At 42.0% G+C, this 16,831-nt stretch overlaps 1 protein-coding gene across 4 annotated transcripts in view; it reads right to left on the bottom strand.

Annotated features, from left to right (window-relative positions):
• TEX9 (testis expressed 9) overlaps positions 1-16,831 on the bottom strand; it is a 126,211-nt gene that overhangs the window by 94,257 nt on the left and 15,123 nt on the right. For all 4 annotated transcript variants that reach the window (XM_073618776.1, XM_073618778.1, XM_073618777.1 and 1 more), the window contains exons 4-5: positions 14,045-14,124; positions 7,530-7,578 (exon numbers count right to left, since the gene is read on the bottom strand). In XM_073618776.1, the coding sequence (XP_073474877.1) occupies positions 7,530-7,578; positions 14,045-14,124 (129 nt within the window). The remainder of the gene's footprint in view (positions 1-7,529; positions 7,579-14,044; positions 14,125-16,831) is intronic.

Genomic DNA, 16,831 nt, shown 5'->3' with positions numbered 1-16,831 from the left:
CCAAACTGTACTCTCCACTGCTCTCAAGACCTCCTGCTCTTAAAGTGGTTGTTAACCCACTTCTTTTACATCATCCCATCTTCTCTGCACCATTATCAGAAGTTTTCTCTATGTGCTCTATAATAAAACTGCACGATTCTACCTGTATTAGCTCTGCTCCAGGCAATCAGCTGATTCCTCTCCCCTATTCTGTCTCCGGCTCATAGCTTCAGTGGGCGGGGCCGAGCCCTCCCGCTGACGTCAGCCGGGGAGGAAATAGAGAGAGGAGACACAGAGCGCCAAGCCAGCTACAATCAGCTGAGCACCGGGAGCGGAGCTCATACAGGTAGAATCGTGCAGTATTTTTACTGAACACAGGCACAGGAAAACTTCTGATATTGGTGTAGAGAGGATGGGATGATGTAATAGAAGATATGAGAGCAGTTAGAGCAGCAGGAGCGGAGGGGAGGGGGCACATTGTACGAGCAGGGAGGAGGAGGGGAGAGCCCATTGTAGAAGCAGAGAGGGGAGGGAGGAGGAGGGGGGAGAAGGACATAGGAGACAGACACAGGAGACAGACACAGAAGAGCAGGCAGTGGATGACGAAATCACGCAAATAGACAACGGTATGAGGGGCCCAGCAGCCATGATTATCGTGGTATGTTTGCAGAGGGAAGGGCATAGCTAGACAGGGTCAGCCAGGTATTTCAGATGATAGGAGGTTCCAAATGACACAGCACAAGCACTGTTCTGTATAACATGCTGTAAGGGAACAGGATCTTTTTTTTTTTTTTTTGTTAAACGCTTTAAGCTCCCTTGTCTCCTCCGTCCAAGCTCGTAATAATAATAATAACAATAACACTAATATATTATTATTATTATTATTATTATTATTATTATGTATCTCAATGACCAGAGAGTTGTAAGCAAAGTTTTTTTTTTTGCTGATCTTTTACAGTATGCTACATTAAAGCAGAACAGCACAACGTTTGGTGCCCTGTGCTGCAATAAAATGCAGCTTGCCCTATATTTGCAGTGCATTTATTTGAAATAGTCTGTTTAAAAAAAACACGTGTTGTGCTGCACAACTCTGTGGTATGAGTGGGCCTGAGCCACAGGGACAAAGAATTATTTGGCATAGCTTTGCCCACTGTTCTAAAATAGGGTATAAATCTCTTGTGTTTTAGATCTATGCTAGAATATTTTGTATACCTCACTTTGTTATTTTTTTACCTACAGGTAAGCCTATAATAAGGCTCACCTGTAGGTAAAATGAATATCTCCTAAACGTGCACCATTTAGGAGATTTTCACCCTGCATGCAGCTGCTGACGTCCGCGGCGCATGCGCTCTGAAGTTCTGGCATATCATGCCGGAACCGAGGGCTCGGGAGTGATGTCATCCCAGCTCTGGTCACTCTCAGAGCCGGAGCCCGCGAACCTGGAAAAAACACCAGGGGAACATGTCAGCCCCCTCAGCAGTGACTGGGTGCCGCTGCGGTGGCTTCGTTCTAAGGCAAGTATTTAATAATGTGCTTGTACGCGATGCATATTAGCACATTATGCCATTGTCTTGCAGGGGTTTTTTAATGAGTTTTTTTTTTTTTTTTTGCAGCGGTTTACTACCGCTTTAGGAAGGCATTCTGTACTTTGTAGTGCTTTAAAGTAGATGTAAACCCTCACATATACCCAGTGAAGTGAACAGCCTCAGATGATACACAGAATGAAACAAATCTCCCTACATAAGTTTTAAATGTATATCTGTTGTCTTCAGCTTTCTACATTCTTTAGAAAGTGCAGATCATGTTACAAATCTTTCTTCCTGCTTCAGAAGTGGGTGGGGAGTCTGGGCATACATGGTGTGTGACACCTGATTGGAGGAAAGAGACACCACCCCCTCCACATAGGAAAAGGAAGAAACTTGAAGAGCTGTACTGTGAATAGACAAGCTCTCTGCTCAACTATCTTAACTATTACCCCCCCCCCACACAAATTTACAGCTGCTTTTATCTCCTGTGTTGGAGAACTTGTCATACGTATAATGCTGATAACAGAGGAACAGAGCAGCAGAAAGACACGGCACTTAGAGCTTTGGAGAGAGATAAGTAAACACTACAGCTATATCTGACCAGGTCAGATTTCATGAATGGTGTTTACAACCACTTTAAACGAAGGATTTTACAGTTCCATTTTGCCCACTTTACCCTAAGTTGACTAACTGTCCTAATTTGTGGATTTTGTTTAGTGAATATTTAAAGGGGAACTAAACCAACTTATCCTTTACAGCCAAGGAAGCTGCCATCTTAGCCTGTTTGATCTGCAACTGCCATGGTGCTGCAAACGTGATCAGTTATGACAACGGCCATTTGATGGCTTGACAGCTTGGTTGAGAGCACAAGCAGCGCTGAAAGTTATCTTCATTGGCATGCGTTGAATGTACAGTTTTGGGAAACGGTTAACATTGATGGGTTTAGTTCCACTTTAACATAACACGTCCCTGTAAATTTTAATCCACAATTTTTATGGGTTAAATTTTCATCAGTAATTGAGGGCATTCTATAGTGAACAGCAAAAAAAAAAGCAATTATAAAAATAATGTGGTGCCAAACCTCTGCACAAACCACACTTTTGTTCTTTCTAACGTGCTAAATTGACAAAAAAAAATATTATCCAGGTATTAGAATTCTAAGACACATGTAAGAATTATGGTTGTTCCTAGCAGAAGTTGGTTTAATTTCCTTCCACTTAGAAAAATAAAAAATGTAATTTCATCAGCGGTTCCCCTGCCTTTATATGATTTTACCTACAGGGATTTCACAAGAAAATTTTAAATTAAGTTTGAAATGTTTTGCATGGATTTAACTAAATATCACATTACTAGCACATACAAAAATAAGCACAATAAAAGTTTAACTTCAATAAGAATATTGTGGTTTTCTAGTGGTCAATTTCAGTCACTTCTGACACCACCCCACAAAAACTTAACAATATCCTCATTTTCTATGCATTTTAACATATTTTACTGTCCTTTGCAGTGCAGGGAGATCATCCACATCACTCCCCATCCATGAAAGAGCCTAACCCATTGTGAATGAATGTTTAAATTCTGTATATACATGTACTTCATTTTGTATGCTTTGTCCACTGCAGCCAACGACCTAGGCATCATGCTAACTCTAATGCCACCTACCCTAATTCTAAAACCATGATAAAAACACTAGCCGGCCTATTTACAGTCTACAATTGTAATATTAACGTTATACCTACGTAAGCATGTTTATAAAAAAAAAAAAAAAAAAAATGCGCCGAATCAACAGAACAGTAATTTTAAAATGCAGAGTGTATCTTTTTGTGTCTGTTCCTTTATTAGTTAATATTAATTTGGACCCACTGATAAATATTAATTTAGGGAGTTGCCTATCTATACCATTTCCATGATGCCCATGTAGGGAAAAAGCAGGTTCAGTTTAATGTTCAGGAGAAAACAAACAAAAAAGGGAGCCTACAAATCTCGAGGTTCCAAAACACAACCTCTAGTAACCTACCTACTCACCTAAATAAAGTGGGGCTCTATGGCCAAAAACAATGCATATACAAAAATAGGCAGACAGAGCTGCCTTAAGGACCAGAACTGTGAGCCACTGGGGTATGGTAACAAAAAAATAATAAATGCCAAAACAATCTATAAAAAATATATCAAACTGTATTAGATACAACAAGTATATCAAAATAGTAAAATATGAAAACAGGAACCACCCACCATCACCAATAAAAAAGACAACGTTGTCTATGTAAACCAAAGAAGGTGCGCCGGATGCCACACATGTACACAACTCAAACGTTCCTAATATAGCTAAACACAGTAACTAATTTAGCCTATAAAGGAAACTGTGTGTACTGATGCAGTCAGTATGTAATGGCAGGGGGTGCTGGGGTGTGCTGCAGGGTATTAATGCTCACTGCTGAGGATCTATTTTTGCAAGGGGGGTCTATTGTTGCTGGGGAGGTCTATTGTTGCTGGGGAGGTCTATTGTTGCTGGTGGGGAACCTATTGTTGCTGGGGGGGTCCGTTGTTGCTGAAAGAGATCTACTGTTGGGGGAGGGGTCTATTGTGGATGGCAGACAGACTAATAATGCTGGCTGTGCGGAGATCTGTTGATGCTGCTGGGAGTCTATTGTTGCTGGCGGGGAAATTTTGTTGTGGTTGGTCCATTGCTGTTAGGGGGATCTATTGTTGCTGGCTGCAGGGGATCTATTTTACTGCTTTTCTTGATATCATTACCAAATTCTATACAAATCACTTAGCACCTCAAAATGATACTTGGTTCTATATTGTCCAAAAGGTATGGTACTGGGAGGTGGGTAGGGGCGGAGAAAAGGGGTGACTCGGAAAGGAATATATATATATATATATATATATATATATATATATATATATATATATATATATATATATATATATATATATATATATATATATATATATATACATACACACACACATATATATATATATACATACACACACACATATATATATACACACACAGTGGACATAAAAAGTCTACAAACCCCTGTTAAAACATCAGGTTTCTGTGATGTAACAAAATGAGACAAAGACAAATCATTTCAGAACTTTTCCCACCAGGGATCTCATTGTTAAAAGGTATCAGTCGGAAGGGTACAAAAATTTTTTCAAGGCATTAGATATCCCATGGAACACAATGAATCATCAAGTAGAGAAAATATGGCACAACAGTGACATTACCAAGAACTGGATGTCCCTCCAAAATTGATGAAAAGACTGGAGTGAGTGGAGGTATTGGTAGCACCTTCTTTTTTTTGACTATGTGGAGTAAATATGAACTGCGTATAATAAGTATTGAAGGTTATAAAAGTTTGATATTTTGCACGACATTGTGAAAGTAACTATGCTAAAGTTATATGCCTATGGTTTAGGCGATTTCTGATTGATGGTGTAGGTCTACAAAAAAAATTATAAAAAAAAAAAGGAAAAAAAAAAAAAAAAAAAAGATATACCATGGAACACAGTGAAGACAGCCATCATCAAGTGGAGAAAATACGGCACAACAGTGACATTACCAAGAACTGGATGTCCCTCCAAAAAAGACGAGAAGAAAACTGGTCAGGGAGGCTGCCAAGAGGCCTACAGCAACATTAAAGGAGCTGCAGGAATAGCTGGCAATTACTGGCTGTGTGGTACATGTGACAACAATCTCCTGTATTCTTCATATGTCTGGACTATGGGGAAGAGTGGCAAGATGGAAGCCTTTTCTTACGAAGAAAAACAGCCAAGCCCGGCTAAATTTTGCAAAAACACAACTGAAGTCTCCCAAAAGCATGTGGGAAAATGTGTTATGGTCTGATGAAACCAAGGTTGAACTTTTTGGCCATAATTCCAAAAGATATGTTTGGCACAAAAACAACACTGCACGTCACCAAAAGAATACCATACCCACAGTGAAGCATGGTGTGGTGGCAGCATCATGCTTTGGGGTTATTTTTCTTCAGCTGGTACAGGGGCCTTAGTCAAGGTAGAGGGAATTATGAACAGTTCCAAATATCAGTCAATATTGGCACAAAACCTTCAGGCTTCTGCTAGAAAGCGAAACATGAAGAGGAACTTCATCTTTCAGCATGACAACGACCCAAAGCAAACATCCTAATCTGAGAGGGCTGTGCACAGGAGACGCCCCCGCAATCTGACAGATTTGGAGTGTTTTGGCAATATTTGCTCACCCTTCTTTGCAAAGTCAAGATGTACCATGCTGATAGACTTTTACCCAAAAAGACTGAGTGCTGTAATAAAATCAAAAGGTGCTTCGAAAAAGTATTAGTTTAAGGGTGTGCACACTTATGCAACCATATTATTTTATTTTTTTATTTTTACTTCCCTCCACCTAAAAGATTTCAGTTTGTTTTTCAACTGAGTTGTACAGTTTATAGGTCACATTGAAGGTGGAAAAAGTTCGGAAATTATCTCTGTCTCATTTTTTACATCACAGAAACCTGACATTTTAACAGGTGTGTGTAGACTTTTTATATCCACTGTATATCCAAGTTAGTATGGGTCGGGTGATCATCTGTTACCGCTGCAGCATCAATGCGTAGAGTCCCCGGGTAGATAGAGGTACTGAGAGTATGGGAACAGAACATAAATCATGTGACTGATCTAACAGTCCATTGGTAAATGAAAAAAGAGCAGAGTAAATATATTGCGGAATAGACTGTTCACCAGTCAGCGGTACTGACATCACACCGCAAACAGATGGGCCAGACTAGTTTCCAAGTAGACATGTCATGAGTGGACATGTAGTCACTGTGTCATTGGATGGACATGAAGCAAATTTGCAGGAGGAGACAAGCGGGTAGATGGCAGCAGGTAATGAACAGCAGAAAGCAGACCTAAAGCAGTAAGCATGGCACCTATTTGCAGGGAGCGGAGGGAATAGACAGAGTAGATGGCTCACAAAACAGACAGTGAAAGCTCAGTCTATACCAGTCCTAAGCCACCTCCATGCTCCGTGAGCAGACTGCTCAATCTTTGTGCAGGAAACCGTTCTTGGTGACTCTATAGTACTGCATATAGCATGTGTGTTCCAAACCTGATAGTTGAACAATCTTCAATGGGTCCGGGTATGCCGCTCTATGAGATGTCAGTAGAGAGTCCCTGCATGACGTTGCGCGAAATTACTGCACTCCATTCTATGTGTGTGTACACTCGCCGCAGTGTCTCAAAAGTCTGGCTTCAGCTTCCCGGGTAGGCAGAAGTGGTAAAGGCGTGGCTAGTAACGTCCAGCGCACACGCCTGCATAACTTCAACACGTTTCACCAGAAACCCGGCTTCTTCAGGACGTGAGGTTATGGTTATCTGCCTATTTTGTATATCACTTAAATGCTTCCCAATCCCATACATCCAGCTGCTTCATTCGACCACCAAGAGAATGGAGAAATACCAAGTATGAAGAGAAAGTAGCTTATGCCATACTGGGTTCCCGAGAAGCTGTCATGTTGGAACAGAGAAAGAATTCCCAGCCTGTGTAAGTTCCAACCAGAGCAAACCTTATAGTTTATACCGGGCTTTTCTCTTATTTCCTGCAGGCAAAAGTAGTGGTGAGGGAGAGAAAGAGGAGCATAGGCAGCAGAAGAATCACTTAAGTGAATTTGTTGCTTTGCCCTGAATATGGATTTTAATGTCCTTATTACAATTATACAGGAAAGCACATCTAATCTAGATGGAAGCACATTAACCCACCAGTATGTTTCTGGAACGTGAGAGGAAATTGTATCACCCAGAGGAAACCCATGCATCTCAGAAGAACATACAAACTCCATAAAACATGTCAATCCATTTCCTTCTCCAAGGTCACAGATTTTTCTAGTTTCTAAGAAATCTAAACAAAATGTCACTCAAGTATAAAATCACATTTGAAAAACCTTGCATTAAAAAAAAAAAAAAAAAAAAAGAAGGGTTCAAATTTTTATAAATCAAACCTACAATTTTATGCACACATAAGAACCATTTTCATACCATATTCCGTGGAAGGGTTAAAGTTGGTACTTCAGGGGACAACAGATGCCTAACAGATATTAAAAAAAAAAAATTAAAAAAAGGAAAGAAAAAAAAAAAAAAAAAAGATATAGAGACAAGGATGGCATATAACTTTCATTATAATGGATTTGTGGTAAATTTATATACACAATCGTTTTAAAAAGAAACATTTAAGGCTTGGTTCACACTGCAGCAATGCGGGAACCCAGCAAATCCAGTACGGGCTCCTGCATCGCATGGCTCCCACCTGTAGTTCACCTTGCCCTATGCGAACCGCTGGGAGTGTCAATACAAAGTTAATGACACCCCCAGATCGGGTGCGAACTGTCAATTGGGACAGAAATCAGATCGCATGGGTGTGAACACCCAAGCGATACCATTCTGGTGTGGACCAAAGAAAGGGTCCTGCAAGAGTTTGGTGTGAATGTGATGTAAATTCAGCCATACAATCTATTTGTATTCTATCAGGTAGGCCCTTGCACTATATAGTTGAAGGTAAATCTAAGGGAAATTGAATAAGAAAATTGTATAATGTATGGCCAGCTTAAGCTTGAGCTTTTGAGCAATGTAAACAGGCTGTTTACATAAAAGAGTTTAGTGATTGAGTTTACATCTACTTAAAGCGGGGGTCCACCCACACCGCCAAAAAAAAAAATATTAAAAGCCAGCAGCTACAAATACTGCAGCTGCTGACTTTTAATACGTGGCCACTTACCTGTTCCAGGGTCCAGCAATGTCGGCAGGGGACGCCGAGAACCCGCTCGGTTCTCGGCAGCTGCCGCCGCCATCCTAGGTGAGGGAATCAGGAAGTGAAGCATTGCGGCTTCACTTCCCGGTTCCCTACTGCGCATGCGCGAGTCACGCTGCGCATCCCAAGTGGTCCCCGCTCTCTCCTGGGAGCTGTGTGTTCCCAGCAGACAGCGCGGTGGGGACGGGAATTGGTGTAGACTCCCATGGGAGTCTATGCCGGAAGTGGGTGCAAATACCTGTCTTAGACAGGTATCTGCACCCCCCTCCCCCCTGAAAGGTGCCAAATGTGACACCGGAGGGGGGGAGGGTTCCGAAAAGCGGAAGTTCCATTTTTGTGTGGAACTCCGCTTTAAAGTCAGACTCAGACAATTAGCATTTTGAGAAGCCTACATATTTCTCTCAGCACAGGTTTCCCTTAAATAATGCTATATCAAAGCTAAAGTCCCAACGTTGTTGACCTACACAGCATGTATATCTGAAAATGGAGTAACAATAGTCTGATCATCATAAAATGTGGTACTCTTGATTAGAACATTTTGTGAAATATCAAAATCTGCAGCTACAGTTTTCATGTGAAAAGTCAAAGGGGAGTGGGTAAAATATATTGTTTGCTTTTTAATCGTCGATAGATACATCTTCTATCGCTTTTAAAAAGGAGGATCAAAAATGGACTAAAAACAAAAAAAAAAACTGAATTGCGAGCATTGCTTAAAGAAGAAGTACAGCCAAAGCTTTTTTGGCTGTACTTATCCTATAGATCACAGGAGTGCAGTTGGTTTTACACTCCTCTGACCGTTTTCAGCTGACAGCAGGCTGAAGCCCACTGTCGGCTGACATCACAGTGCCAGTCCAGGCTTGGGCAAGATCACGACAATGAAGTTGGGATCTGCCCACATGCCTGGACCGGCACCTGGCTCAGCCACCACAGCCCAGCGCTCCAGTGAGCAAGGGGGGCAGAGCAGAAAGCAGGTGACTGACAGTCACCAGCTCTCTGATCAGGGGGCTGTGAGAACTGAGCGATCAGCGGTGTTTGATTGCTTGGTTCTCAGTGTTAGAGCTAGTGCGAGACCAATGCTGCATCTAGCTAGGTAAGTATGACTTAAAAAAAAAAAAAGCCATACTTCTCTTATAAAAAGAGGTTTAAAATTGATTATGCTCTTCAAAATTATTAAGATAATTCTAGCTAATGTATGCAGGTTTATACAGTGGGGAAGTATGACCAGAAAAGAAGAAGTCAGCACTTATGCCGCGTACACAGGAGCAGAATGTCTGTAAGAAAAAGTCCGACAGGAGCTTTTCAACGTATATTCCGATCGTGTGTATGCCTCATCGGACTTTTTCCATCGAAAACTCTGACGGACCTAGAAAGAGAAAATGTTCTAAATATTTCCGACGGAACCAATTCCTATCGGGAAAACCGCTTGTCTGTATGCTGTTCCAACATACCAAAAACGAAACATGCTCTGAAGCAAGTACGAGACGGAAGCTATTGGCTACTGGCTATTTTACTTCCTTTTTCTAGTCCTGTCTTACGTGTTGTACGTCAACGCGTTCTTGACGGTCGGACTTTGAGACAGTCGGAGATGCTCGTCTCTGGCGCCCCCCGACACCTCTGGCCACATGCCGTACTGCATAGACAAGCAATGGCTGTGGAACGGATTATCTGAGTTTCAATTATTTCCTATGGGGAAACTCGCTTTAATATATGAGTGCTTTGGATTACAAGCATTCTTCTGGAACGAATTGTGTTCGTAATCCAAGGTATTACTGTATAACAATTTCTAAAAATGAAATATATATAATAAAAAACAAACACAACACACTTTGCGCCCATCCAAATCTCTGGGCTAGCCAGAAAAAGCACTAGCCACAGATATTAACTTTTCATGTTATAAACAGTCAATAAATTCGATAAATTTAACATAGGGTTACAAATGAAATGCTTTATATGTTATACACACACTAAGCTTGAGTCTTTCGCTCCTCATTGGTTCAGATACAACAGCAGGAGCCATTGTTTCCCGCTGCTGTCATTCAGAGCTAGAAAGGAGGGAGTGGGAACAAGGGCCGAGCCCCGCTCTGTGCGTATTGTAGACACACAGAGCAGGGCTCAGGAGCGAGCACGCATAAACTCAGCAAGGGGGTGGAGCCAGGAGCTCAAGCGGGGGACCCCAAAATACGAGGATCAGGGCTGCTCTGTACAAAACAATTGCACAGAGCAGGTAAGTATAACATTCTTAATTTAATTAAAAATGAAATTAAAAAACATTGACAGTGTAGGGCATTTTTTTTTACATTCAAAAACACTGAGGTTGATTTACTAAAACTGGACAGTGCAAAATCTTGTGCATGTCTTTATAGTAACCAATCAGTTTAGACTTTTTTGTGAAAGCTTAAAAGAGAAATTCAGGCTTCATTAAAAAAAAAAATTATACTCACCTAGGTGGATGCAGCATCGGTCTGATGCTGGATCTGTCCTCCGCTGGCTCAGCTCTCGTTCTTCTGCCTGCAGAGGGCTGGTGACTGTGTCACCAGCTCTCTGCTCTGCCCCTACAGCGCTCATTGGAGCACTGGGCTGTGGAGGTGGCAGGAGTGGCTGGCTCAGGCTCCCAGAGGCCCACTAAGAGCCTGAGCCAGCTGCCAGTCCAGGCATTTGGGTGGATCCCAACCATATGGTCAGGATCTTTCCTGAGCCTGGACCCACTCTGTGACATCAGCCGAACTGTACTCCTGTGATCCATAGCCAAAAAAGCTTGGCTATACTTCTTTACTTGAACAAGCTGAAATTAGTAGCCTATTAGCTACCATGCACAGTTGCACCAGACTTTGCACTCTCCAGTTTTAGTAAATCAACCCCCTCTGTTTGCAGCAGTTAGATTTTCAGCTTCTGGCATTCTAGCTGTCAGTTTGAGAAGATATTTAGGGGAAATTTCATCCATGGTTTTTTTAGCAATGCTTAAAGCCCCGTTCACACGGTCTGAATGTCGGACGGCATCGGCCGATTCAATAAAAACTGGCCAACATTCGGCCCGTGTGTATTGCAGCTGGTCTGACAGAAGCCAGCCATTCGGCATGACGTAAAAAGGTCTGCAAACCGGCTCCTGATCAGCGCTCTCAGTTGACCAAAGTGATCTAGCGTGGGGGGCCATCCCCCTGTCAGAACACAATCGAACAGTAGGGGAGATCACTGTACTAACATTGGATTGTTAGTACCACGGCTCCGACCTGAGCTATCAGCCCGCTGGGTTGAATGAAAAAAAAAAAAAAACTGCCTGTGTGTACTAGGCTTAAGGGTGCAATTGGATGGTAGGACATTTTTCTTTGATTTTTACAATGAAATTGTAAAAACTGTTTAAAACAGTTAAGATCTAGTGATTGTGCTGGTCAAAGAAAGTACTTTCCAATTTCTTTACTCAGTTTTGCATAAAATCAACATGTTTCAGATTATTGTCCTGCTGCATGATAAATGCGGACACAATCAAGCATTGACCACATGGAGAAGGCATGATGTTGTAAGACAGAGGGGTAACCTTTCAGGTTTATTATTTTTTGTACTTTGTGTATACCCCCAGCCTTAACCAGCACCAAATGAATGTCATACCACTACATTTCTTCCACCATGCTTGACAAGGGCATCATGCCTACAGAATTTTTTCATTTGTTCTAAAGCCCATATATTTTCTGCCCCTTCATCCAAATACCTCACATCTAGGGGTCTATTTATTAGGTAGTGAAGGTGACAAACTTTCTCTGCTAGTGAACCGATCTCATTTAGAACACATGCACCTGGAATATTCAACTGCAGTGAATATTGGGAGATTGTCAGATCCACGGTTTTATAAATATGACCCTTAGTCCCCTTTCACGCATGCGGACCATCAATGCATCTCTATGGAAAAACTTATGTAAATGGATGATCATCCGTTTACATCTGCTTCCATCATCATCCGTATTTTGGAACAGATCAAAGCCCTATTTTTCTTCCGAAAAAATGCGGAACAGATGAAAAAGAAACAAAAGAAAAAAAACGGTCTGTTTTTGCTTGAAAAAAAAGTCTCCGGTACTCAAGTGGTTAAGGACTCTAGCTGGCGGATGTAAAAACTGATGCAAAAACTGATGCAAAAACTTGATCCATTTTTTTCTTTAAAAAAAAAAAGTGACTAATCTAATGAAACTAATGGTTCGCATGTGTGAAAGGGGCCTTAGACATATCCTCTATCCATAATATTAATATTTCTCTCGGTCATCTACTACCATTTCTCTTTTTTTTTTTTGCTCTTTTATCCTTTTCTTTCTCTTCGCCAGTTTCAGATTCGGCTTCTTTTTTCTTGAAACTCTACTTATAAGGACGAAATCCTGGAGTCATCTTTTCTCTGCTGCAGACTGAAGCCTAATTACAGGTTTACTATGGGTTTAAGTAATTTGTTGGGGCCAAGGTGGCCCCAACAAACTTTTTTGTTCAATAACAGTTGAATATAGCTGTATATAGTTGTATATAGCACCAGTTATGTACAGTAAGTCAATAAAAACCGCTGTACAGGGCATACAGGCAAACAGTACAGCATACAGCGGCGTTCCACCGCTACCTGATATAAAACTTCCGGTCCGTAATGTAAACAACCGGGTCAGAGTAAGAGCTTACGATTACGTAAGCTAACGTGGGTCCTACGCGTTATGTCATGACCCCTCGTGACTTCCTCAGGGAATCTCTTGTATGCTGTACTGTTTGCCTGTATGCCCTGTACAGCGTTTTTTATCATTAAAAACTGGATTTTTTTTACTACACCATTGGAGGCTGTCCTTTCTTCTTTTATATACTGTACACCTGGACCCGGAGATGAGCCTGATCTAGCTTGATGATTGACATCTACTGACCCGAGCACTCATCGGTCCCCATCATCTACCACCATTTGGAGCACTAAGGCATTTACCTATGCCTTTAGGAGGTAAGGGCTCTGTGAGCACATTATCATACAGATGTCATCTATTGCTGTCTACATTATCCACCCTATGTTTGGAGCAGATTCATCTATATCCAGTCCCAGCACGATTGGATCTATTTACTGACTGACTATATATAATATCGGTTGATCCACTACACCGATTCTTATTTTTGATGTTATTTTTTTGATTTTCATCATTGTTCACAATACTTCATTTCAATGAGTTTTTGGCACTTGAACACTATTTATAGTATTATTTGAATTTTCACTTTTCTGTTGTGCGCGAAATCACTTTATTGACTTTCTGTATTGGTTGATTTGTGTACACCTTAGATTTTGCAGCACTTCACACAGTACACATTTGTAGTACACATTTTTAGCAAACATTTTAGTAGCGCAGAGGTTCACTTATATTATTATTTTATGTCCAGTATACAGCGCTGAGTCCCAGTATCAGGATGGGGACTTCCTGTCCTGCTCCTGAAGCAAGATTGGGTCGGGCTGGACACTGCTCAGTCATTCACAGGCAGCTTTGTACTCTATAGATGAGTACAAAGTTTCCTCTGACTGGCTGAGGCAGAGAGGTGGACTGATGACGTCATGATCTTCACCTCGGAGGAAGCTTTGTATATACAGTTTATACAGAGTGCACCCAGCAGACATATCGGTTTCTGAACAAAATAGTTTTTTGTTTGACTCAGCTTAGAGTATTTAAAGTCAAAGCAAACATGGAGTCTTTTCAATTTGCATTAGGAATTTGCAACATTGCTAATATACATTAAAAAAAAACACAACACTAACCTGAAGCTTTCATCTTCATCTTCATCAAAAAGTTTAACCTGTGTCAGTGCTGGTTGTGATAACAGCTGCTGTTGCTCTCTCTGAAAGAAGAAACATGTTAACATTTGCTTTTGCAGTATTCAGAACTAGAAACAAACTATTACATACTGTATTCTGTTCTTCTGCATTTGTTTAAAGCTGAACTCCTGGAATGATTTGAATTGCATGCTTACGTTGGTTTAGCTTGGCAGCTGGTAAAACTGATAATCAATGTAGTAGTCTGCACTACTACAGTAATAGCTATATAGTAATAGTAAGAGCCGGTTCACACAGGGGCGACTTGTCAGGCGACCTAGTCGCCTGACAAGTCGCCTCCCGTTCTGTACAATGGAACCGTCCTAATAGGAGCGACGCAAGTCGCTCCGACTTAGAAAAAGGTTCCTGTACTTCTTTTGGGGCGACTTGAGGCGACTTGCATAGACTTCTATACAGAAGTCGTTTTGCAAGTCGCCGTGGATGTCGTGTGCAAGTCGTGCCGCCCCTAGTGTGAACCGAGCCTAATAGATATACCTGGTCCCCCCCAGGTTCTGTGGGAGTAGCTTACCCTCTGCACACGGAAAACCTCCATTCATAGAGCACCTTGATTTTTTTAAATGAACAAGACAAGGCTTTGATTTGATGTGGTGGAGAGGAGGGGGTGGTGACACCACATGTAATCCTACAGTGATTTCTAGCTTTCTCAGCAGCCCATCAGATACGAGATATGCATACTTAAAGTGATTGTAAAGTCTCATTTTTTTTTCTATAAAAATAACAAACATGTTAAAAACTTACCTGCCCTGTTGCAGTAGATTTGCACAGAACAGCCCAGATCCTCCTCTTTCTGGGTCCCTCTTCTGTGCTCCTGGCCCCTCCCTCCTGTTGAGTGCCCCCACAGCTAGCAGCTGCAGCTCTGCGTGTCCATACAGACACAGAGCTGCAGTTCGGCCCCACCCTTCTCTCCCCTGATGGGCTAACTGACTTTGATTGACAGCAGCGGGAGCCAATGGCACCACTGCTGTGTCTCAGCCAATCAGGAGGGAGAGTCCCGGACGGCCGAGACATTCATGGCCATCGCTGGACAGAGATGGGGCTCCAGTATTAGGTATAAGGGGGGCTGCTGCACACAGAAGGCTTTTTATCTTAATGCATAGAATGCATTAAGATAAAAAAAAATCTTCTGACTTTACAAACCCTTTAAGCCTAGTACACATGGGACGAATGTAGGGCGGCAATGGATAGTTCAATAGAAACCGTCCGAAGCAGGCCTTAGTTTGTTAGTCAAGGCCGAAAAAGGTCACCCAATCGACTCCCAATCAGCGCTCTCAGCCAATGACTGGAGTGTTCTGGTGGGGGGCCCATCTCCCTGTTAGAACACAATAGAACAGCAGGGGAGATTGCTGTACTAACGTCGGATAGTTAGTACAGCGGCTCATCCTGAGCGGTCAGTTTTTTTCGTTCAGCCCTACTGGTTTAGCTAACTTTTCTTTTCTAGTTTCCACTACGCTCTTCATTCTAACTCATCTGTATGAGGCTCAGCACACCTCAGGACTCGCTCAAGTTTTCCCAGCCATTCTCCATTCACTATCCTGGTTATACCCAAGTTGGTCTCTCTTACACTACAGCTCCCCAGTAAATGCATTCAACCCCTCACCTTGTTGTGGCTTGGTTCCCCCTAATCTGTCTTCAGCTGCAGTGTTAGCTTGCCTTCCATTTGCTTGCTGACTATATTAACCCTTTACTTTCCCTTTTATGGTGCACCTTAGATTGTAGAACATTTTCTTGCCATTGTTACAAGATGTTTGCCGAGCATTTAGGACATGCAGAGCAGTTAAGTACCAAGAAAATGCAAGTAGTGTATGTACAATTATGCCGCTATAGGCAGATGATCTTGCTCAAACCATTTGTCAATGTTTGTGTTTGGATCTATATCCTCAGCATCTCCTTTATCAGTGGTATTGGTTATCAAGCATGATCATATCCATTGTTTCTAGCCTTGTAGCTAGAAGTGTCCAGCTCTTCTAACCATGGCAGTCTCCTGGCACAGTGATTTCACAAAAGGCAGTTCAGAATAAACTAAAAGGGTTAACTACCCATGCTTAGTTAAGATACAGAGCAAAACACAGAAATCCATGCCGACCATCTTCTACTTACCTAAATTACTGAAAACTAAAATCTGATTTGCTGGTAGGGCTCAAAAACAAAAATGTAATATATTTCAGATTGCCATTCCTGAAATATCGAGGTTGCATTAGAACTTTTCTTTCACCTGGTGATCTGGCCAACACCATTCCTAACCTGGGTGGCTCCACTCTATGGAGGAGCAACTGAGCAACCCTAGAACAGCAGCATTGTCAATCTGTGGAGAGGGTAGTTTTATATGCACTAGCAATTAAGATGGACTTAACTAACAAATTAAAGCTGAAAGGAGTTGTAAAGGCAGAAGGTTTTTTTAATCTTAATGCATTCTATGCATTAGGACAAAAAACCTTCTGTGTGTAGCAGCCCCCCCAGCTCCCCCCTAATTACCTATGTGAACCCCTTCTCTCTCCAGCGGTGTCCACGATCCCCTCAGCTATCCAGGGCACTCCTCCTGATTGGCTGAGACAGAGCAGCGACGCCATTGGCTCCCGTGGCTGTCCATCAAAGTCAGTCAGCCAATCAGGGGAGAGAGGGGGCAGGGCCAGGTCAGGGGTCTGTGTTTGAAGGAATACACAAAGCTCTGACTCGGCTTGGATGCCCCCTGTAGCAAGCTGCTGGCTGAGGGGG

Source organism: Aquarana catesbeiana, linkage group LG03 (genome assembly GCF_042186555.1).
Source record: "Aquarana catesbeiana isolate 2022-GZ linkage group LG03, ASM4218655v1, whole genome shotgun sequence".
NCBI lineage: Eukaryota > Metazoa > Chordata > Amphibia > Anura > Ranidae > Aquarana > Aquarana catesbeiana.
Note: the sequence above shows the minus strand (reverse complement) of the source record. Positions and strands in the feature narration are given on the sequence as shown.